At 35.9% G+C, this 25,541-nt stretch overlaps 1 protein-coding gene across 16 annotated transcripts in view; it reads right to left on the bottom strand.

Annotated features, from left to right (window-relative positions):
- MLIP (muscular LMNA interacting protein) overlaps positions 1-25,541 on the bottom strand; it is a 167,763-nt gene that overhangs the window by 64,298 nt on the left and 77,924 nt on the right. For all 16 annotated transcript variants that reach the window (XM_057302523.2, XM_034962259.3, XM_063605319.1 and 13 more), the window contains one exon: positions 12,102-12,146. In XM_057302523.2, the coding sequence (XP_057158506.1) occupies positions 12,102-12,146 (45 nt within the window). The remainder of the gene's footprint in view (positions 1-12,101; positions 12,147-25,541) is intronic.

Below are 25,541 nucleotides of genomic sequence, written 5' to 3'. Positions count from 1 at the left end.
AACAAATATGTTTATTGTTAAGTCATTCAATGCTGTTCTCACAGAAAATTATATTTTTTTAATTTTAAAATGATTTCAAAAATGCATAAAAACAGCCTGAAGTCAAACGATTTTAACTAATATAAGTTTAGTTAAAATTTAACTATAACAGCAATCAGTTCATAAAGCTCTACTATTGTAACATTCAAAATGCAAACATGTTCTACCCTTGCTGGTGCATTTGGTCAACACATATTTCATTTGCTAAATATTTATTGAGAGTCTTCTCTGTGTCAGGCAGCATTCTGGGCATGATAGCATAGATGACTTTGGTATATCCACCAAGCCCATGACAACTTTCTTTTTCTGGAAACTGCTCACCCTCCATGCCCCAAAATCTGCAAAGCTGGGCCCCCAGATGCCATGTTCATATTATGAACTGGGGTGGCTTTCTGACCTAAAAGAGTGGAGGGTGGGTGGCAAATAGATTGTCTCTCCCAATAACGTGGAACAGGGATTTAAACTGCTCTGCAGTAACTGTGGGAGACTGAAATTAAAGTATGTCATGTAGAAGCTACAGGAAAGCCTTAACATGACCTAAAAAGCAGATATGCTGAGATCAAGAAGGATAGAGCAAAGTGCATGGAGGGGCAGCCCAGAAAGGAGAGACACCAGAGGGCTTTCCAGAATTGACTCCCCAAACATTCCAGGGGCCTACATGAATTTCCTTTCCTGACGTTCTTTCCTTTTCTTTTACACCAGATTCCCTCACACACACACCTTTTTATTTAACTCAACTTTACTTTTGTCACTGGCAATCCAAAGAATTTTAGCTAATACATCAGTCACTCGAGATTCTTAAGCTTGTACCCAGTGTCGATTTGACAAAGAGAGGCAGGAGAACTCTAGTTTGGGGTAATTTCAAAATGTGATGTTTCACAAACACCAAAATCTTGTTACCCCGTAAAATGTCACAGAAAGATTGACGTTTGCAAAAACATCCCAAACAATAATTTAATAAAAATCTGTGATGCTCTTTCTGTTTAAGCACTTTTGCTGCAATCATTCTTCTCAACCCCATTTCCTTTTGGAAAATGGTAAATTAGCTCTTTTCAGTCAATGCTGATTCTCACAAGTTAAGCCTTAAGGGACTACATCTATCTCTCTGCTCTATAAAGCACCTGATATATTTTGAGTCTTGAATAAATGTCACTCTGCAATACTTTCTTCAACAGATATTTGGTCTTTCATGTATATGACAACTGGGGAAATACAGATTGAGACAAGTCTCTATCTTCCCCAAACTGAGAAATATCTCCCACTTAAGAAACTCTGATTTTTCTCAAGGGGAAAAATGAATAAGTAACATCCAATTGTGCATGAAGTCATGCCATAAAGTATACACATGAGAACAATATTCCTCCATTAAGTGCTGCAAAAAAAAAAAAAAAAAAAAAGGCCAGGCAGTTCCTGATTTCTATAGCCACCTGTAATTATGAAGATGCCTGATATCTGGGCCATGATCCTAAGTTGTCCACACCTCTGTCTCTTTTTTTCATTTGACTTCCTGCTTCATTTCTTCTTTCTTCTTCTCCTATTCCTGCACTTCCTGCACTTTCTCCTTCTCTTCTACTCCCTTGTGAGGCAGAAAATAAATGCAACTCCAGGACTCAGGGGCTACAAGGCTGTAAAACCAACATGGTACTTTAGGGGCTAAGCTTGGTGTCACTATGCAGAAAGATGAAAGCAGGGAGAAGAAATCTAATCAGGAGCACTTTGGATGGTAGGATAACCTCTGCCAGAGAAATATGACTGCCTGGGTCCCTTTATCGCAAGCAGGCAGATGTTTGGGGTTATTCTGGCCTAGGACATTCCACTCAGATCATCTGTCTTGGGATCAGTCCTTTCCAGGGTGACATCAGAAGAGAGACTCTTCTGGTTGGTTGGATATCAGATACATTCAGTATCAGAGTCTGTTACTGATGCTTCATATTTGCTTCTCTACCAGTTTTCATGCTCTTTAGTTCTTATGAGTTTCCTGGATTTGATGGTTGTCTCTGACAATTAGACAATGATTTTTGCTCCATTTCCTCCACTCTACCAGATTTTCCACATGTTCTTTTCTTGGACTTTGTGTTCCCAGGTTTGGGCTACATGAAGTCTCTGAGTCTTCCTCATTCTATTTACTTACTTGGTCTTCATATGGTTTCCCTGATTTTTACATTGTATATGTTCCCTTTTTCTTTAGTCCTGTTCTTTGCTCCAACAACCTTAATTTGTTGTTACCCAGTAGTCAACACTTCATAGATATGGAAGCCAACTCTAGGCAAAAGACGACTACACATAGTTTGCCTTTGACATTGTTCATACTTCTCATCCTATAATCTTTAACCATACCTTTCAAACCCAACCATCTCTCACTATTGGTCCAGTTAAAAATCTAACCCTAGTGTCCCAATTCTGAACCTCATGCACCCTCCACAAACCTTGGTATACTAACAAGTCATCTGCATGGTAGCCTCTGCACCTTCCTCATGCCTTTTCATGTGCTTCAAAACCAGCTTCAAAATCCTTGAGGACCCATTGCAGCTAATGACACTGTCATTGTCTCATAGACACAGATTCTATATTCTATCAATATAGAATCAAAAACTGAATTCAATATTTTAGATAGATCATCTCATCAATTTCTTATAAATTCTTTGGGAGTTTTAAAGGTAATAAGTCACATGCCAAAGTCATGCAGTTAATATGTTAAGGTTTAAATCCATGTTTGGTGTGATCATCATGCCTGTGATTTTTATCACTTCTATGCTGATTCCAGGGAGGAAGAGAGACATCATAGAATAGATAGAAGTTTGAAATCTTTGTTAAATATCCACCTCTCTGTAACTTATCCTGTCTAATCAAAAACAAAGCTCCTGTAGTTTTTATATGTTTTATTCCTTTAAAATTTATTGTTTCTCTGTTTTATTTCCACTGTCAACTGTCTCATCCTTGATTTTGGCCATTGCTAACTCATTCTATGCCATTTTACTTTCTTTTCATTAGCCATCCTAAATATTCTCAGAACATTTAGGACCTAATGTTATCTAATGTTTTCAGTTCCTGGTGACTGTACACATCCACACATCCACTCTCTTCACACACACACAAACACACACACACATATACACACACACACCTCTTCACCACCTCCTAAAATACTCCATAATTTGCATGGCCAAGACATCAAATTCCCACTGTGTCTCTGGATTTGGTTAAAAATTTACTCTCATGAAGTAGCATAATATTGTAGAAGGAGAGAAACATGGACATAGATTTTAGTTTTTGCAATGTTGTTAATAAACCGTATTACCTTGGAAAAGCCATTCAACCTGTGTAGACCTTCTGTTGAAGGGTTGTAATTCTAATACGTGACTATGTCCTTTAATAATGGGTAATGACACATTTTATTACTTACCTTTCCGACCCCTCAGGAATTATACCACACAGAGTTACAGCAAAAGGCTTGTTTCTGCATATTCAAACCCATCACCCAAACAAGGGTCTCAAAGTGCCACTTAGAAAGTCTATAAAACAGCATATGTGAAGCAACTGGCACTGTTGTCATCACACATAAGTCTCTCTTGGAATATTAGTTAACTTCCCCTCAATTCTTCCTCATACCTTGTTTCACAATGTCAAATGTTGATGCAATCTACATTTGCAACAGAAAGTTAACTAATGTTCTATCCAATTAAGACATTGTCTGCTAGCACTTTGACCCTTAGAATGAAGGCTGTAGACCAGTATCAGCATCATCTGAGAACCTGTTATGAGTGCCAAAGCTCAGTGCCCGACCTAAGCCTACTGAATCCGAATCTGCATTTTTACAAATCCCTAAGCGATTCATGTACACATTAAAAGTTGAAAGACACTAGACTTGAACTCAATACATTAAAATGTGCTGCTCATGTAGAGATAGATCTTTCTAAGTCTATCATTCCAGAGACATCCATTTGGCCTTGTCTTCTGTCTCCAGACTGAAGGAGAGGCTTTAAAACAGACTATGCTTTATTAATTCCTCATCTACATTGCATCTTTGTGTGTAGTGATCTTTGCTGATACCTTTGGACTTCAAGTAAAGGTTCTCTTGAACAACTTCTCTAATTCTGAACAATTTAATTTGTTACATCTGTGTCCAAACAAACACAGAGGAAATTAGATCTATCAAGTTAGGGGAGTCTATAAAACTGAACTACTGTAAGATTGTCATTGTTCAGCAATATTACAACTAAACTAGCCTTAAGAGGCCCTTCTTTCATTTTTATCTACTATAGAATCCATAGAATAGTCAGACTCATGATTGATAGGTGCAAATGGCCATCTAATGATGCCAGAAAAAGCAGTTTTGTAATTTTCTTTCCAGCCTATGTGGAAAAATAAAAAACGTAATGACTCTCATAGCCAGCACAAAGGGCACAAGAAGAAAAATGAGAAGATTCTCCAAATCGAAAATATCAATTCATGAATGTACTGAGAACTGATTTACACTGGGTATAGACATTTTTGAAGTGCCTGAAAGACAAAATAGCTGTTTTGCAACTCTGAAGCACACCTCTACCAGATGTTCACTGGAGACATTTTGCCAGTTAAGATCTAGTCTGTGTCAGGAACTATAGTGTCTATAGAGATAAAAAAAAAGACATATCCCCTGTTTTCAGAGGGTTCACAATCCTGTTGAGTAAATCATAAGATAACCACAGTATAAGTCGAGTCATGTCACTCATCTCCTAAATGATGTCCGTCGGTTCTACATCAAGTCATGTCAACTCTCCTCTGAAAGCTCTCTAATGCCTCACCTTTTTACTGAGAGTAAAGTTCAAAGCCCTGGTAGTGCCTACAAAGCAATGCCTATAAGGGTGCTGTATGACCTGATCTTTCATATCCCTAACCAGCCTCTCTTTTTCCAATCTTATTTCCTAGTACTCTCCCTTCCACCCCTTCACTCTTTCTACTCTAGCTTACACATTATATGATACTGCCTCCTCTAGGAGTTTGTATTTGCTCTTCCCTTATCTGGAACTCCCTTATTCCTTCTTTTTCAGCTTTTCAAATGTCCGTTTAAACATCACCTTATCAGACAGATCTTTTTAATGAGCCATATAAAATAGCAATCTCCACCTCTCTTACCTGCTTTATTTTCTCAACAGCAGTTACCACTACCTGACATCTGTTTGTGTTTATTGTCTTTCTTTCTCAACTAGAATGTAAGTTCTGTGAAACCAGAGATCTTTGGTTTATTCACTCTTGTATCTCCAACATCTAGAATGGTGCCTGTACCTGGTTGGTGCTCAATAAATACTTGCAGAATGAATAAGTTAATTGACAGACAGAAGCTCAGTGTGCTGACTATAATTCAATATGGAGTCTATAAGAGGTACTGATTCAATGCAAAGACATGGAATCAACCCAAGTGCCCATCAATGATAGACCAGATAAAGAAAATGTGGTACATATACACCATGGAATACTATGAAGCCATAAAAAGGAATGAGATCATGTCATTTGCAGGGACATGAATGGAGCTGGAAGCCATTATCCTCATCAAACTAATGCAGGAACAGAAAACCAAATACTGCATGTTCTCACTATAAGTGGGGGCCGAACAAAGAGAACTCATGAACACATGTTAGGGAACAACACACAGAGGCCTGTTGTGGGCGAGGAGGGAAAGCATCAGGAAAATATGCTAATTCATGCTGGGCTTAATACAGAAGTGATGGTTTGATAGGTGCAGCAAATCACCATGTCACATTTTTACCTATGTAACAAACCTGCACGTCATGCACATGTACCCTGGAACTTAAAATAACTTCTTTTTTTTAAAAAAAAGGTGCTGATTGACTCCTTGAGGTCTTCCATTATTTTTCTTGAATTGGCTTTTTGATCACAATATAATTCACAAAGAGGGAACTTTGAGGGATAGAAGAGCCATATGGCATTTTTCCAATAGAGGATGAGAAGAAGGAAAGTGGGTTGGTGAGTTTCACCCTCAGAAGAAAGAGTAGAAAGCTAAAGTTCTCATCTTCAGAAAGTCAAGGAAAGAGGCCACTTCTTTAGGGACTTTACACGATTTTAATCTTCTTCATTTAAAATAAATTGTTGTTTTTCTCCCTCTGTTCATGGTGATATGCAATAAAACTCTTAATACCAAAACACAATGATGTCATCTTTTTTAGAGAATTCAAGAGTGGAGAGTGGGGAGGAGAAGAGGATATTATATCTGATGCTAACATTAGTCTTGGGGACAGAAAAAAATCCAAGGGAGTGAATATATGGGTTCCCCGAAGCCCAGTGGCAGGTTTTAATGGGCTATAAGACACTCGTCTAAGCCTGCTATTGATTTGTGTTTATAATCTATCAGGTATACACTCATACTTGAACATTGTCACTTTGGGCACTATGTAAATAGATAATATGTCCATCCTTTGAAACTTATAATTCTATGACAGCAAGTTGGTACAGCCTCTGAGCTAGAGACCAAAGTTGGAGATTAACTACCAGCGCTGACCTAGAGAATCCATGACCAATATTTTTAAATAATGGGTTTTTACAGCAAAATCTTTCTTAAACTAGTAACTTCAACTAACACTAATGGACTGATGTTTTTTAATTGCCTTTGACTATAGTAATAAGCTCTCGGGTGGTGTGATAAAGCAAAAAAGAAATAAAGGATAGGGTGCCAGCTTTCAAGAGTTTATTTTAATCTTTCTGGAGAGATAAGATGTGTAACAAAACTGCAAGAAAGTGACAAAACAACATATAGCAAATTCTGTGAGTCTGGCTGGAAATTCTACTAATTTTATGGGCTCAAAGAGTTTGTGAAAGTGCCATGGTTGTTTTTGACCCATTTGCTGCAGTTTTGTCTTCATTCTCCAGTGCTTTTTTCTTTGCCTTTAGAATTTCCATGGCAAAAAAGTTTGTGCAAACTCAATATATTCTACCAGGCAAAATTGTGGGCAAAAGCAATATTCTCTAAATTATTTACCTGATTTACTCATTCAGATAATACAGATTTATAGACCCTAATTCTTGTTTTAAACAAACATTATTATATACTTGAAGCAAATACTCAAGCTATGTTTTCCCCTCAAACAAATATCTTAAATCTCAAAACACTATGGCATAGGGTAAAGCTCCCAATATTGGAAAAAACAAAAGAGATTTTTATACCACTTATTACCACGCAACTATTGACATGGCATTCTAGATATTTAAACTTCAGTTTTTTCATCAGAATAATGGAAATAACAATTCCTGCCATACTAACTCCAAGGTGATTCGAGAACCTAATGAGATAATATGCATGACAAAACTTGATAAAGAAAAAACAGCGTAAAATAAATTTGAAAGGAAAAACAGAATATATACTTTGCAATTATAAATATGGCATATTGATTCTAAATGATCTAGACCATTCACAAAAGTACCTACTTGATGTGTTTTTCCAAAAAAAAGTTTTATAATGATTACAATAGTTGTATAAAAATAAATGCACATAAGACCTCAATAAGTATAGGCAGTATCTCATGGCTCAAGAACCATTTCATGGAATATACACAATACAGATTGGCCAGATTGAAATATTTCAATCGTTAAATAAAAGATGATAGCATGACTCAAACCTGAGGAGGCGTACCTGATAAATGCTGTGGCACTTAAGTACGTTATGTCAAGGAAAAACTGGTCAAGGAGAAACTGCCTTTGAGCTTGAAGGAGACATTTGTTCTACATAAAAGCTTTCAGGGCTGCATTTTCTGAACAACAGAGGCCTTAAGGGCCCTCAGAAAGATGAGTCATGCACCACTAAAGCTGGATGCATCAGCTGGCATTCAGAACTAGGAACAAAGTATTTGCAAGTTTAAGCACTCTTCTTAATAGTGTTCCAGTAAATAGCATCTTGCTTTTACCTGTATATAGCCATGTGACTTATTTTTAAAATCTATTGTTTTGTGCTCTCTAGATTAAGTATTCCATCCTGGACAACAGTGAACATTTTGTAACGGCATGAAATTTCAAAAGCAAAAGGCAAATGTCATCTAAACCAGGCTCCCCTACTGCCAAAGAAGACCAGGGTTTAGCTACCTTGGGGAGCCTAACTTGTGTGTTATCTTATGCAGGGAAAAAGACCCCGCTGGCCTTTGTTAATATCTTTGTGATGATTCAGCTCAACAGCTAGGAAAGCTTTGTGAAGGTTTAACGTAGACCCTAGATCTTTCCTTTCCTCTTGCTCCTTTTAATATGCTACAGGAAGCACTATTCACAGCTGTGAAAACTTCAGTACTCTAACTGACCGTACCCAGTTTCCTCTTAGGTAAGTACTCACATTTTCCAGGCAGTGCAAAAACACAAGGCAGAGTCAGACACAGGAGGTACCCAGTGAAAGTAATGCTTCCAGTGAGGCCCTGTTTCCAAACTCCTTAATTACTCTTTTCTTATTTTCCTTGAATTATCTAAAATCAATATTAATGATTCATTTTCCAAAGCAAGGATGAACACTAATGCTGGTGATCCTAGATAATCTATTTAACTCCATAAGCATTTGTTTCTTTTTCTGTAAAAATGGCTGCTCATAATATCTCTTCATCATTCACAGATTTTATGTGCAAAAATAACCTCTCCTTATCCGTAGGAGTATACTGACAACTCCACATTTTATGATATGTGAGCCTCACAATAATCCCTTCAGGTTGACAGAGTCGTTATTCCAATCTCCAGTGAATAGGTGGGAATTTCCAATATTTTCATCTCTAATTTCCTTTCCAGTTCTGATCGACTGCAGTGCAGTTTCATAGTAGAAGAGAAGCTAAGATTGGTGAACTAGCTTCACATGAGCCTCCACAACAGTCTCCCAAGCTCAACTCTAAATCATTTGGCTTCCAGAGTAAACAACGGAAATATTTTAAGAGTAAGGGTCATGGCTCTATTTCTTCTTTCCTTTTCAATTCTGAATTGGCACACTTGCAATAAAAGCAAGCAAATAGATCAGCCAAGTTAAAAATTTGAAAGCATGAAAAAATGATGTATCTTTAAAAAGTTAAATCTCAAAAGCAATTTGAGAATTGCATTAAGCTTGTGGTACCATAGCACTTTGTCATATATTTTCTGTTCAACACATTTACTACATTTACCTCCTAAAATAGGAGTCAAATAATTTTAACTATTTAGTTTGTTTTACACAAAACAAATATTTGTTTATATAATTCAACTATAAAGTATCATACATTTCCAATAACTTTGTTTTTATGCGTTATACATCCATACATATTTATTCATATAAACAAAGATGTGTATATATAAACAATCAGAATTACCTCATATGTCATCTATATGTGTATGCATATTATAAACACATACATATATAAAAATATAAATATATATATCAAAGTTTTGTTTATCAAAGACATTCTTATTTACTCATATTATTCAGAACTTAAAGAGTTTGTGATGGCAAATATTGAAAATTCATTCATAAAAATGAAAAAATTATAACTTTATAAATAGTGTTACTTAAGTGTAAAAATATTCTAAATCCTTAGTGAAGTACATGCCCTATAACATGTCTTACATACAATCATTTTCCACTATTTATTTCACTCTTGGGTAGTATTAATATAAACACAGGGCTAATGCCATGAAATAGAAACCAAAATTATTGAATTAAATAAATATATCAGTAGAAGAGATTTTTTTTAATGTGATATGCTTACTTGATAATAATCTCTTCACAAACCTACCTATATCTCGAGGGCATTTTGAGATTAAAACTTAATTTAAAACTTGGTTAAGAAATGCCTTGAACTCCTTAGAGAAAAGGACTTAAGTAAATGCAGAGAAATTATTATAAAAGTCATTCAAAGCAATGCTTTGTAGTTTTGCCACTAGAGAACACAAACAGGATTATTTTATTGGGCAAAAAGTAAGTTTTTTTTATTACATTCACAATGAGTTGTTTTACTATATCTTATTTTATAAAATCATTATATATATATATACACATATATATATTTGCCACTTTGAAATAATTTCTTAAAATATTAAACCAAGAACTTACATGTGTGTAAAATACACACCTACACATGTATATATAGTCTAACACCTAAAATCTATATTTTATATACTATACTGAGTGAAACTATATATGAGAATGTTTAAAACATTCATTTCCATATATTACTCTAAATAAACAAATATATCATTTTAAATACTAAAATAATTGTAGTAATATTTCCATATCTAAAGTGGGAAGTCATTCAACCTCATTATGTTATTGCAGTGCTTGTTTCCATGGCAACTCCTTCAACTTCACTGTGTTAGTAACCATAGATTCACAGCCCTGGAAGGACTTGGAAAGTACGCAATAGAATGCTCTCACTTTCAATTAAGAAATTGAAATCCAGACTCCCGGACTTTTGACTTACCCACTGTCAGACCACTAGTTAATGTCAGAGCAGGAAGTATAAGGTGGGTCTTCTGATACTCATCCCAGATTCTTTCAACTATACTATATTGCCCCCCACACACACACTGTTCTAAACCAATTGACACTAATGCACACACATATTCAAACACATGCCATATACACACTATATGTATAAACACCAGTATACCCAAGTGGATTGAGTGAATCAAGCTATTTTAAAAGTCAAACAACGCTTTTTATGATTTCTCAGTATTACAAATAAATATATTGTAATTATTTTTATTGGGATAATAATGACAAGATGATTTGTTGGCTGTGGCTATAGGATACCAAAACAATTTCTTTAAAAGGGGATTATCAGTTAATGTTTCAAACTGTTTTACTAGAAATTTCCATCATTTTAGTGAAGATATCTATTATTCAGGAATTTACAATTTTAGACAATAAACAGCCAAAGATATTAAGAAAATCTTTGGCCGGGCACGATGGCTCACGCCTGTAATCCCAGCACTTTGGGAGGTCGAGGCGGGTGGATCACGAGGTCAGGAGATCGAGACCATCCTGGCTTAAATGGTGAAACCCCATCTCTACTAAAAATACAAAAAATTAGCCGGGCTCGGTGGCGGGCGCCTGTAATCCCAGCTACTCGGGAGGCTGAGGCAGGAGAATGGCGTGAACCCGGGAGGCGGAGCTTGCCGTGAGCCGAGATCGCACCACTGCACTCCAGCCTGGCCGACAGAGCGAGACTCCGTCTCAAAAAAAAAAAAAAAAGGAAAATCTTTGACCAGTAATATCTCGGAAACTTATTTCATGACTTCAATTTGGTAACCACTGTAAGAATAAGAAATACAAAACTCAATAAGATAAAATAATTCTCTCATTTAATCAAATTTTATCTTCAAATAACAGATTTTAGAGTCTGGATCTGTGCTGCCCAATGTAGTCCCCACTGTTGAGCTCTTGTGACTAGGCAGAATTGAGATTTGCTGTAAATGTAAAATATGCAATAGTTCAAAGACTTTTCCCAAAAAAAGTAATGTAAAAATATCTCGATTTTTATACCGCTTATCCATTGAAATGATAATATTTATATAACATTAAATAAAATATTTTATGAAAATTAACATTACCTGTTCCATTTTACTTTTTTAATATGGCTACTAGAAGTTTTAAAATTACATATGTGGCTTACATTTGTCATTCACGTTGTATTTCTATTGCTCAGCACTGATCTAGACCATTTGCATGCTAATTCTCCTGTGTGACATATCTATTTCTTATTTCCTCAAATCCAAAAACTATCCTACTCAATCATGACCTTCTCCTTAAACTCTTTTTAGATCTCTTCCTTTAAAGAGTGTGCTCTCTTCTCTAAATTCTAATGGCATCTTTCATCTGACCTCACAATCTCTTCTAATGCCTCTACTTGGATGTAAGTTACTAGCAAGTAAGGTCTATGTATAGTTTTACGTATGTTTGTCACCTGCAAAACAACCACCATGGAGCTTTTGGAAAATATCACTAAAATTTTATTAGACAAGTAAGTGAATAAAAATATATATAGTAAATGTATTCTTTTTTTCACTTTTACTCAGGTAAAGCCCTCTTAAGAGATCAGAATTTGCAGTAGATCTGTGACTTAGAAGATACATACCAGCTGACTCTCAGATACTGTAGAAGATGGTGAGGAGAGATTTGCCTGCAAAACATAAACATGGCATTTATTAGTGAAACTCATAATTTATTAAAATATTTATGTGTTTAAGTATTTTGAAGTTTGTTTATTATTATATGTCCATGATAGGATTTCGAAAAGTATAAAGAAAAGGAAAAATATCCTTATGCCACCAAAGAAATGATTTTTAATATTTTTGGTACATTGCCATAAATATTTGTCCTATGTATTTTTATTCAGCCTACATAATAGTGAATATGATGTTTATATGCTGCTTTTCTCTCCCATTTTCTTAACATAAGCATTATATCATGACATCAAAACTTCTTCAAGGTTACCTAACATTTCATTCTTTGTATTCTTCACATTTTAATCAAACATACCAGCATTGTTGCTATTTCTATTTATTTAAAGCAAATTGAAACAAATAACAGATATTTCTTTAAAGTATTGTTATATAAAAAGAAAAGCATAACAAAGTTTTTATGATTTGAGAATAAAAATGACTTGGTTTTTAGAATTGTTTAAATTAAAGAGCAGATTAATATTGTTTCTTTGTCATTGGCTCCTATATTTCAACCCTTTCATCTGGATTTAGTTTCTTTCATTTTTAAAAATGTTATCTCATTGTCGTAAGAACATTTAACATGAAATCTGTAATTTGAACATGTTTGTAAGTGCATAATACAGTATTGTTGGCTATAGGTGCAATGTTGTATGGCAAATGTCTAGAATTTATTCATCTTGTTTAACTGAAACTTCATGTTGATTAGTAACTTCCCATTTCCCCCTGCTCCCTAGTTTCCTTCTTACTAAAGTAAAGGTTTTTGTGGTTTTTTCAGACCTTACTGTCTTGGATGTTATCTGAAAATGTTTTTATCATGTTCTCATTCTTGAGTGACAGTCCAACTGGACGCAGAATTCCAGGGTAGTAGCATTTCTGTCTTTTGCAGATGCTGTCCCACAGACTCTGGCTTTTGTTGTTGTTGGCATAAATGTTGTAACTTGGAGGATCTTCTGTCTTCAAATTTGATTAACATTTAAAGTTTACCTCCATGATATTCTGTAATTTCACTATGATGTGCCTTGGTGTAGATTTCTTTTTCTTGTGTTTTGGGGGTCTTGGTATGTTCCTTTATTCTGAGTATGCATATCTTCTGAAAAATCCTACATGACTATCTCTTCAAATGCTGCCTTTCTCCCATTATATCTAAGCTCTTGTTATTGATCTTCTATTAAATATATAGTAATGTGCCACACAATGATGTTTCAGTTGATGATGGACCTCATGTATGACAGGGGTCCCATAAGACTATAGTGGAGCTAAAAATATTCCTTTCACCTAGTAAGTCTTAATTATCTTGACTCTGTGTAGGCCTAAGCTAATGTGTATGTTTGTGCCTTGGTGTTTAACAAAAAAACCTTAAAGAGTATAATAAATAAAAAATAAAAATTTGAAATAGAAAAAACTTATAGAATAAGAGTGTAAAAAATATTTTTGTACAGCTGTAAAATGCATTTGTGTTTCAAGCTACATGTTCCTACAAAAGAGTCAAAAAGTTTTAAAAATTAAAAAGTTTATAAAATAAGAAACCTACAGTAAGCTAAGGTTAATTTATTGTTGAAGAAAGAAAAAACATAAACTTAATGTAGCTAAGAGTCTACAGTAGTGTACAGTAATAACCTTAGTTCTTCACATTCACTCACCACTAACTCATTGATTCACCCAGAGAAACCTCCAGTCCTGCAGGCTCCATTCATGGCAAGTGCACTATACAGATGTACCACTTTTTATCTTTTACACTGTATTTTTACCATGCCTTTTCTATGTTTAGATACATAAATACTATTAGTGGGCTATACCATCTAGGTTAATATATATACATTTTTTTTATTTGAGACGGAATCTCCCTCTGTCACCAGGCTGGATTGCAGTGGTGCAATCTCGGCTCACTGCAACCTCCGCCTCCCAGTTTCAAGTGATTCCGCTGGCTCAGCCTCCGGAATACCTGGGACTACAGGCGCGTGCCACCACACCTAGCTAATTTTTTTATATTTTTTAAATTAGAGATGGGGTTTCACCATGTTGGCCAGGATGGTCTTGGTATATACACTTTGATGCTCACATAATGATGAAATCACCTAGTGATGTGTTTTTCAGACCGTCTCCCTATAGTTAAGCAAAGCATGACTGTATTTTGGGCCTTCTGAAATCCTCTCCCATTTATCTCAAACTCGTTTTTATATTTTTGTCACTTTATACTGTATTCTGGATGGTTTTTGCATATAAGCCTGATAGTTAACTTATTTTTCTTTAACTGCATGTTAGTATGTTTAACATGACAATTGAAGTTAACATCTTAATAATTGACTTTTCACTTCTAGAAGTTTTACTTGGTTCTTTTTCAAAGCTTGTCTTATAATATCTATAACACGTTATAATGTTTAATGTTTTAAATATATTTATATGGTATTTTTCCAGATTTGTTATAGTCCCCCCTCGTTAAATACCATGTTGCTTGTATTTGCTGATTCTCTGTCATGTCCCTCCCTCATGATGTTCTTTAGTTATTTTGTGTGCTTTTTAATTTTCTATTTTGAGTAATTTTGGTAATTTGGATTTCTTTAGATATCCAAGAAGCCCTGGTTTAGAAACCATCCCTGCAGTACATTTGCCCTCATGGGGGTCTTAGGAGTTGCACAGGTTCTGGACCAGTTACCATTTTATTGCCTCATCCTGATTTTCCTAAATCTCTAGATGGCAGATCCCCACATTTTCACATAATCCCCACATTATCATAGGTTTGGAGTCCTGTTTTCTCATGGGTGACTTTTTCTTATCACCCAATAAGGGTGTAGGGTAGGGATTATTTTTTAAATTATCTTTTTTCTTTTTCATGCTTCATGGTCAATATGGCCTTGTAGGTTATAGAATTATGCAATAGATTCCCATATAGGTCTTAAACTTGTTACACAGTGAAAGTTAGAACCTAAGCTCTCGGGTCCTGGCACCTAGGGTCTGATGTACACATGTTCTACAAGAACTTTAGGTTCTTTTTAGTATTCTAACCTTGATATGGTCAGGCTTTGTGTCCCCACCCAAATCGTATCTTGAATTATAATCCACATAATCCCCACATGTTGAGGGCAGGAACTGGTGGGAAGTGATTGGATCATGAGGGCAGTTCCCCCATGCTGATCTCATGATGGAGAGTGAGTTCTCACAAAAGCTGATGGTTTTATAAGGGGTTGTTTGCCCTTTGCCTACACTTCTCTCTCTCGCTGCCATGTGAAGAAAGTCCTTGCTTCTCCTTCATTTTCTCCCATGATCCTGAGGCTTCCCAAGCCATGCAGAACTGCGAGTCAATTAAACCTCTTTTCTTTATAAATTACCCAGTCTCAGACAGTTCTTTATAGCAGTATGAAAATGGGCTAATACAAACTTGGAAGTCCCACTTCATTTATGGCATCCAGGGATTACTTATGTTTTATCGAGCATTTCTGCATTTACATGGGAGGCTAAATTTTCACACCAGCTTAGCCTTCCATTTTGACAGGAACCGGTCAGCATACAGATGAATTATTATAAATATGCTTGGCTAAAATACAATAAGTTATGTTCCTAAAATATTTCTATTTTTGAAATTGCAAATATTTCAGAGCTTATTTTGATGTATAATTATTGTTTTAATCTCTGAGAGATCAACAATAACTGAAAACTGAAAGCCTCATGGTTCCATGTTATCACCAAGTATATAGGAGTATGAATCACCAAACAATGATGAGGCACCTGAAGTCCTTTGTACACAGTGTCTAACATTGTTTGTTTTCTGGGTTTTGACTCATGTCATTCTTTACAGGTACCACTGCTTGCTGCCATTCCTGGTTGCTTGATGGCAGTAGGGTGTCTTGGCTAAGTGCTCCCCTTCTCTAATTGCTGTGGGCCAGGTTAGTGTGCACTGAGGTTTAGGAAAATTGCCCTTCAGAATATCCATCATGGTGTTTTTGTCAGTTCACCTAAGGTTTCATTATTAACCTCATAATGGAATATAGGTAATAATAATGATTTCTTCTAAAATCTTAGGTTTTATACCATTTAACAATTTTTTCTTATTGCAATAATGAAAGCATTCTCTATTGTTCCCCTAAGTTAAATGAATAGCTTCTGTGAAATATGCTGAATTAAATGCATCATAACTGAAAAAAAAATGGCTAAATTTCTACCTCAATAATTATAGGAAAGAAGTTACACATTAACAATAAAGTTTTACTTTACAATTTGTATTACTAATATTTTTTAGTATATTGTACTAAATAATACCAAATTATTATCATGGGGAAAAGAGAGAAAAGGCTCAAACATATTAATTAAATTAGGAAAAAAATCTAAATATCTTTTTATCCAATCTCTATAAATCCCCCAAATTCCTTCATTGGGAATCATGACATAATAAGATGCTTTAGACACCCCCAGACATTTTTATTTCATCCAGTATTATGAACTCCGTATCACTGCTATCAGAAACTTCCCAAAGAAAGTGCAAAATTAAATGTAAACCACAAAGTGGAGTGGATATGCATAATACTAATACAGATTTGTCCTTAGCAAAGAGGAAGAATAGTGACTTATATGTTTTATCACTAAAGTAACCAGGTTTTTTCAATGAACCCAATTACGTCCAATCCTTTGAGAAGCCACCCTGTGCATGTCTAATACAGGTTAATGCTGTTTATTAGAAGTTATAGCTATAATTATGTCATCAATATTGTAGCAATTATTTTCCAAAATGTGAGGAGAGACTGTGTGGTGAACTAAGCAGATGATGGGAAAAGGTTGCTACATTTGAACACCTGCATCACCTGAATAAAGGTGGAGAAGAAACTTGAAGTACCTAAAAATAAATTTGAAATTGGATTTGAACAACATTAAAATTTTGATCATTCATATCGCTCCAGTTTTACACCAACTGAGAAGAGTAACATTTGAGATTAGTATAAGAATGGCTCTTGTGTGAAATAAAAATTCGTAATCCATATTCTACAGCCTTTGACATTGTTTTAATCATATAAGAAAAAATAATGAGAGAAAGAGAGAGATGGGCTTTAGCCATTACTGCATCCTTCAAAAAAAGAAACTTAAAAAACTAATAGAGCAGTCAAAAAATTATGAAGGTAAAAAAAAATTATTTCAAAAAAATAAATAACTAAGTTATATAGAAACTAAAAGAGTTAAAGACCAAGTAAAGGTAAGGATTTGAAATCCATTGAAAGATAAATTCCTACACAAGGCACCACTTGCCCCAAGCCAGCTTTGGAGAAACCTTTTCATCTCCCAAAGACTTGATGCCAAAGGCAAACAAAGAACAGCCAAGCTCCTTATCCATCATCTAGATTTTCCATTCCTTGCAATCTGCAGCATTTCACATTCATGACAGGTATCCTTTTGGTCGGCATCACTCTAACAGACACCACCTTGGGGGCCTGGGGCAAAAATCAAGTTGCATTAGATAAAAAGTGTTAAACAATTGCCTTTTCTTTCTGTACTCTGGTACTCTACTTTTAGCATCCTTTTTTTGCCTTTCAGTAGTCATGTCCCTTCCACCTGAATATAATGTCAGGTTTGATACCGTTAAGATGCTTCTTTTCCCTTTTTCTCTGTTGACTCTAACTGTCCTGAATCTTCCTTTCTCAAAGTTCAAGAGCTCTAATCCATGATAATGTGCTAATTGAATTATGTTATTTCTCCCCCTCAAGACTGATGTACAGGTAAGCAGAAAGACAACACTCAAAATAAGAATTGGGCACTTAGTTATTACTGAGTGCTAAGCTTGGCATTGAGGACATATAAAATTATAAAATGATAAAGACTCTTTCTTACTGTTAACCTGGAGAGTGTTCTTATTGTTTGTACATAAGGCACTGGTCAAAATAATGAATCCATGTTGAAAATGTTAGACGCCAAGGCCATGAGATAAATTATGACACATCATGCCTTCCTTACTTTGAACTGCTTATTCTTACTATCGATGGAACTTACCCTGTCTAAGAGTCAGAGGCTGCAGTGAGTAACGATCGCGCCACTGCACTCCAGCCTGGTAACAGAGAGAGACTCTGTCTCAAAACAAACAAACAAACAAACAAACAAACAAAAAACTTACCCTGTCTAAATATCTCACTAAAGACCATTTCTAAGTTAGTAATACACCCCCCATAATATCTAATATAAAGAGTAGATATAGAAATTGTTTTAAGTTTGATTCTTTAAGATAGGGAATGATGATTCTAACTTGTCATGAACATAGTTGGTAGACGGAAAAAGTGGGCATAGGTGATCAGTAAAAGTCATAGTTTATATGTACAAATAGGGAAATAAAAGATCAGATCAAGCAGAAGTTTGTCTGAAATAAGGCACCTTCCCATTTGATGAAATCTAAAATGGCAAGGAAAAGGATACAAGGCAGAAGGTTTGTCTCATTCAATCTCTTCTCTGCCTCCTCATCTAGCAGAATGCAGAAATATTTCTGAACAAATATAAAATGAAATAAGTAATGATCAGTCTAGTGGAATTTCTTGCTTAAATTGTTGCCAGTTCTTCCTAAAACTCATCAAATCTCTGGCATCATCCTACCTTGAAGCAGATCTGGACCTGATTTGGATTAATTCACCTCTCGTCCTAAGATCTATGACTGCATTATTGCACATCACCTCTGAAACACTCCAGCATAGCAACGTTTCCAAGCATAACAACAAGAAGAGTGTGTGAGCTGGCGAAATTGGGATGACCTTTATTTGAATATCTGTATATATAGTGGAAAATATTATTAATAAAGTTTGACACATTCTTCAATATACTCTGATATTTTAGAAGGAATATGCTTCCATTGTAATGACATTTTTCTGTCTCTCAAGCTCATTAAAATGAGATCTTACCTGTATGCTATCTAATATTTAATAATTCCATCTCAGATATTTCCTCTGCACTCAAAAGTAATTTATAAAATGTAGAGGATTTATAAAATAAGTTGTTATCAATAGAATGTGATTCCAACTAAGAGTTTTTTGATGCATTAGTAATAGGACCAAATACTACCCTATTTTCAGAGGTTATTCTTTATTAAGAAAGCATACTATGGTTTTGAATTATATAAATGTGATGAATTTATACTGGTGGTTAGTAAAAAATGATAAACATTTAGAAGGGCACATATAATGCAAAGACAAAAAATTCCCTCTACAAAGTTCATAGAATGAAAATAGAATGAAATAGAAGGTTAATAGATAATTCATCCCTGAGGGGTGGAGCAAGATGGTAGAATAAAAACTTACAGTGTTTGTACCTCCCGCAGGAACACCACATTTTAGCAACTATCTACACATAGAAAACCACCCTCTCAAGAACCAAATTAGGTGAGCAATCATAGTACCTAGTTTTCATATTGCTGAAAGAGGCATTGAAGGGGGTTGGAGAGACAGTCTTGAATTGTTAATGTCACCCTTCCCCCTACTCCCCAGTAGTGACCATGCAGCACAGAGAGTCTGTGCACTTGGGAAAGGAAGAGCACAGCAACTGGGGGACATTACATTGAACTCAGTGCTGCCTTGTAACAGCAGAAAGCAAAACTATGTTGGGCTCAGCCAGTGCCCACAGATGGAGAGAGCATTTGGAGTAGGCCTATACAGAGGGGAACTGCCCATCCCAGCAGTTGGAAGTTGACTCTCTTGGCAAGGCTCACCACCATAGGCAAAAGTGCTCTGGGATTCTAGGCAAACGGAGGACAGTCTAGGACATAAGGACTGCAATTCCTAGGCAACTCCTAGTACTGCACTGAGCTCAGAGCCAGTAGACTAGGGTGGTACATGACCTAGGGAGACACCAGCTGGCATGGCAAAGGGTGTACTTGTGCTATTTCTTCCCCAACTCCAGACAGTGCTGCTCGCAGCAACAAAAGTGACTCCTTGCTTCTGCTTAAGGAGAGGAGAATGAAGAGTAAAGAGGACTTTGTCTTACATCCTGGAAATCAGCTCATCCACAATTGGATAGAGCACTAGGCAGAGCTATGATGCCCCCATTACAGGCCCTGGTTCATGATGTTTCTAGGCATATCCTGGGCAAAAAGAGAACCCGCTGCCTTGAAGGGAAAGACCAGTCCTGGCAGGACTCATCACTTGCTGACTAAAGAGCCGTTGGGTACTAAATAACCAGCAATGATACCCAGGTAGTACACCATGGGCCTTAGGCTCTGAGATGGGCTGACTTCAGGTATGACCCATCACGTTCTCAGCTGTGGTGGCTATAGTGACAGACTCCTTCTGTCTGAGAAAAGCATAGGGAAAAGTAAAGGGAACTTTGTCTTGCACCTTAGGTACCAGCTTGATCACAGGGAGGTAGAGCAACAAACAGGCTTTTGAGGTCCCTGAATCCAGGCATAGGCTCTTAGACATCATTTCTGGACCAGCCCTGGGCCAGAAGGGAGCCCATTGCCCTGAAGGGTGAGTCCCTGGCCTGGAAGTATTTCCCACACGCTGACTAAAGAGCCCTTGGGCTTTTAGTGAACATCAGTGGTGGCCCAGCAGACCACCGCCCCAGCCCATGTGCTGGTGGTGGTGGTGGCCACAGGGAGAGGCTCTTTTGCCTGTGGAAAGGGGAGGGAAGAGCAGAAAGAACTTTGTATTGTGGCTTGAGTGCTAGCTTAGCTTCAGAGAAATAGAACATCAGGTAAATTTCTAAGGTTTTTGACTCTAAACCCTGTCTCCCAGACAACATTTGTGGAACCGCGGAGGGCCTGGGGGAACTTGCCACAGGGGTGCATGCATCTCACCCCCAGTTCCAGGCAGCTCAGTACAGAGAGAGAGACTTCATTTCTCTGAGAGAAAGTAAGGGAAGAAACCAAAAGTCTCTGCCTGATAATTCAAAGACAGGCATAAGCAAGCTCAGACTGTCTAGACTACAAAAAATACCTAACTCTTCAATGTTGAGACACTGACAAACATCCACAAGCATCAAGATCATCCAGAAAAACATAACCTCATAAAACAAACTAAATAAGGCACCAGAAACCAATCATGGAAGAACAGGGATATGTGACCTCTCAGACAGAGAATTCAAAATAGCTGTGTTGAGACTACTCAAAGAAATTCAAGATAACACAGAGAAGGAATTTAGAATTCCATTAGATAAATTTAACAAAGAGATTGAAATAATTAAAACAAAATCAAGCAGAAATACTGGAGCTGCAAAATGCAATTGGCATACTGCAGAATGCATCAGAGTCCTTTAATAGCAGAACTGACCAAGAAGAAGAAAGAATTAATAAGCTCAAAGGCAGGTAATTTGAAAATGTGCAAAGTCAGAGGAGACAAAAAAGAATAAAAAACAATGAAGCACACCTTCCATATTTAGAAAATAGCCTCAAAAGGGCAAATCAAAGAGTTATTGGCCTTGAAGATGAGGTAGAGAAAGAAACAAGGGTAGGAGATAGGAGTAGAAAGTTTGTTCAAAGGTACAATAACAGAAAATTTCCCAAACCTAGAGAAAGATATCAATATTCAAGTACAGGAAGGCTATAGAACACCAGGAAGATTTAACCCAAGGAAGATGACCTCAAGGCATTTAATAATCAAGTTCCCAAAAGTAAAGGATAAAGAAAGGATCCTAAAAGTAGAAAGAGAAAAGAAACAAATAACACACAATGGAGCTCCAATATGTCTGGCAGCAGACTTTTCAGTGGAAACATTACAGGCCAGGAGATAGTCACATGGCATATTTAAAGTGCTGAAGGAAAAACAAACAAACAACAACAAAAAAAAGTTTACCCAAGAATAGTATATCTGGTGAAAATATCCTCCAAGCATGAAAGAGAAATAAAGACCTTCCCAGAAAACAAAAGCTGAGGGATTTCATTAACACCAGACCTGTCTACAAGAAATGCTAAAGAGGGCTCTTCAATTTGAAAGAAAAGACTGTTAATGAGCAGGAAGAAATCATCAGAAGATACAAAACTCACTGGTAATAGTAGGCACACAGAAAAACACAGAATATTATAACACTGTAATTGTGGTATGTAAACTGCTTTTAAGTAGAAAGACTAAATGATGAACCAGTCAAAAATAATAATTACAACTTTTTAAGACATAGTATAATAAGACATAAAAAAACAATAAAAAGTTAAAAAGCAGGGACATGAAGTTAAAGCGTAGGGTTTTTATTAGTTTTCTTTTTGCATGTTTGTTTATGCAATTAGTGTCAAGTGTTGTCATCAGTTTAAAATAATGAATAAGATAGTATTTACAAGCCTCATGGTAACCTCAAATTAAAAACCATACAACAGATACACAAAAAATAAAAAAGCAAAAAATTAAAGCATACCACCAGAGAAAATCACATTCACGAAAAGAAAGACAGGAAAAAGGAAAAGAAAAAAGAGAATACCACAAAACAACCAGAAAACTAATAACAAAAGGGCAGGGGTAAGTCCCTACTTATCAATAATATCATTCAATGTGTGAGAACTAAGCTGTCCAATCAAAAGTCATAGAGTGGCTGAATGGATGAAAAACAACCCAATCACCTGTTGCCTACAGGAAACACACTTAGCCTATAAACATACTCACAGAGTGAAAATAAAGGGATGGAAAAAAGATACATTCCATGCCAATGAAAACCAAAATAGAGCACAAGTAGCTATACTTAGATCAGACACAATAGATACCAACACAAAAACTGTAAGAAGAGACAAAGAATGTCATTATATAATGATAAAAGGGTCAGTTCAGCAAAAGGCTATAATGGTTGCAAACTTACATGCAGCCAACACTGGAGCACCCATATATATAAAGCAAATACTATTAGAGCTAAAGAGAGACATAGACCTCAATGCAATAATAGCTGGAGACTTCAACACCCCAATTTAGTATTGGACAGATCTCCCAGACAGAAAATCAACAGAGAAACATCAGACTTAATCTGCACTATAGACCAAATGGACCTAATAGATATTTACAGAACATTTTATCCAACAGCTATACATGCTTCAACACATGCTTCTCCTTAGCACATGGATCATTCTCAAGGATAGACCGAATGTTAGGTCACAAAACAAGTCTTAAAACATTCAAAAAATTAAAATAATATCAAGCATCTTCTCTGACCACCAGGAGATGAAGCTAGAAATCAATAACAACAGGAAATTTGGTAACTATACAAACACATGGAAATTAAACAATATGCTCCTGAATGACCAGTGGGTCAATGAAGAAATTAAGAAAGAAATTGACAGATTTCTTTAAATGAATGATAATGGAAATGCGAAATACCAAAACCTACAGGATATAGCAAAGCAGTAAAATTTATAGCTGTAAGTGCCTACATAAAAACAAACTTTGAATAACCTAATAAAACACCTTAAACAACTAGAAAGTCAAGAGCAAACCAAACCCAAAATTAGTAGAAGAAAAATAATAAATATCAGAGCAGAAATAAATAAATTTGAAACAAAGAAAGCAATTCAAAAGATCAATGAAACAAAAAGGTGGTTTTTGAAAAGAAAGAAAATTGGCAAATCTTTAGGCAGACTAATAAAGAAAAAAAGGGAAGAAACACGAATAAAATCAGAGATGAAAACGAAAACATTACAACTGAAACTACAGAATTTTTTTCCTTATGTACTTTTTTATTATTTTATTTTAAGTTTCAAGATACATGTGCAGGACATGCAGATTAGTTCCCCATGTAAATGTGTGCTTTGGTGGTTTCTACACCTATCAACCCATCACTTAGGCATTAAGCCCCACATGCATTAGCTGTTTATCCTGATGCTCTCCCTCTCCCTACCCTCCTGAGAGGCCCCAATGTGTGTTGTTCTCCTCCACCCCGCCCGTGTCTATGTGTTCTTATTGTTCAGGTCCCACTTATAAGTGAGAATATGTGGTGTTTGGTTTTCTGTTCCTGTATTAGTTTGTTGAGACTAATGGCTTCCAGCTCCATCCATGTTCCCACAAAAGACATGATCTTTTTCCTTTATATGGCTACATAGTATTCCATGGTGTATATGTACCACATTTTCTTCATCCAGTCTCTCATTGATGGGCATTTGGGTTGATTCCATCTTTTTGCTATTGTGAATAGTGCTGCAATTAACATACACTTGCATATGTCTTTATAACAGAATGACTTATATTCCTTTGGGTATATACCCAGTAATGGGATTGCTGGGTGAAATGGTATTTCTGGTTCTAGGTCTCTAAGGAATCACCACACTGTCTTCCACAATGGTTGAAGTAATTTACATTCCCACCAACACTGTAAAAGCATTTCTATTTCTCCACAGCCTCACCAGCATCTGTTGTTTCTTGACTTTTTTAATAATTGCCATTCTGACTGGTGTGAGATGGTATCTCATTGCGGTTTTGATTTGTGTTTCTCTAATGGTCTGTGATGTTAAGGTTTTTTTCATGTTTCTTGGCTGCCTAAATGTCTTCTTTTGACAATTGTCTGTTTGTGTCCTTTGTCCACCTTTTAGTGGGGTTGTTTGTTTTTTTCTTTTAAATTTGTTCAAGTTCCTTGTAGATTCTGGATATTAGACCTTTGTCAGATGGATAGATTGTAAAAATTTCTCCCATTCTCTAGGTTGTCTGTTCACTCTGATGATAATTTCTTTTGCTGTGCAAAAGCTCGTTAATTAGATCCCATTTGTCAATTTTTGCTTTTGATGAAATTACTTCTGATGTTTTTGTCATGAAATCTTTGCCTGTGCCAGTCCTGAATGGTATTGCCTAGATTTTCTTCTAGGGTTTTTATAGTTAGAGGCTTTACATTTAAGTCTTTAATTCATCTTGAGTTAATTTTTGTATAAGGTGTGAGGAAGGGGTCCAGTTTCAATTTTCTGCCTACGGCTAGCCAATTTTCCCAGCACCTTTTATTAAATAGGGAATATTTTCCCCATTGCTTGTTTTTGTCAGGTTTGTTGAAGATCAGAAAGTTGTAGATGTGTGGTCTTATTTCTGAGATCTCTGTTCTGTTCCATTGGTCTATGTGTCTGTTTTTGTACCAGTACCATGCTGTTTTGGTTCCTGTAGCCTTGTAGTATAGTTTGAAGTAGGGTAGCATGATGCCTTCAGCTTTGTTCTTTTTGCTTAGGATTGTCTTGTCTATACAGGCTCTTTTTTGGTTTCATATGAACTTTTAAGTTTTTTTTTCTAATTCTGTGAAGAATGTCAATGGTAGTTTAATGGGAATAGCATTGAATCTATAAATTACTTTGGGCAGTATGGCCATTTTCACAATATTGATTCTTCCTATGCAGGAGCATGGAATAAAACCACAGAAATTTAAAGGATTATTAGTAGGTACTATGAGCAACTATATGCCAATATGTTGGAAAATCTAGAGGAAATTGATAAATTCCTAGATACATACAACCT

This window comes from Pan paniscus, chromosome 5 (assembly GCF_029289425.2).
Source record: "Pan paniscus chromosome 5, NHGRI_mPanPan1-v2.0_pri, whole genome shotgun sequence".
Lineage (NCBI taxonomy): Eukaryota > Metazoa > Chordata > Mammalia > Primates > Hominidae > Pan > Pan paniscus.
This window is presented reverse-complemented; position numbering and strand designations above follow the sequence as displayed.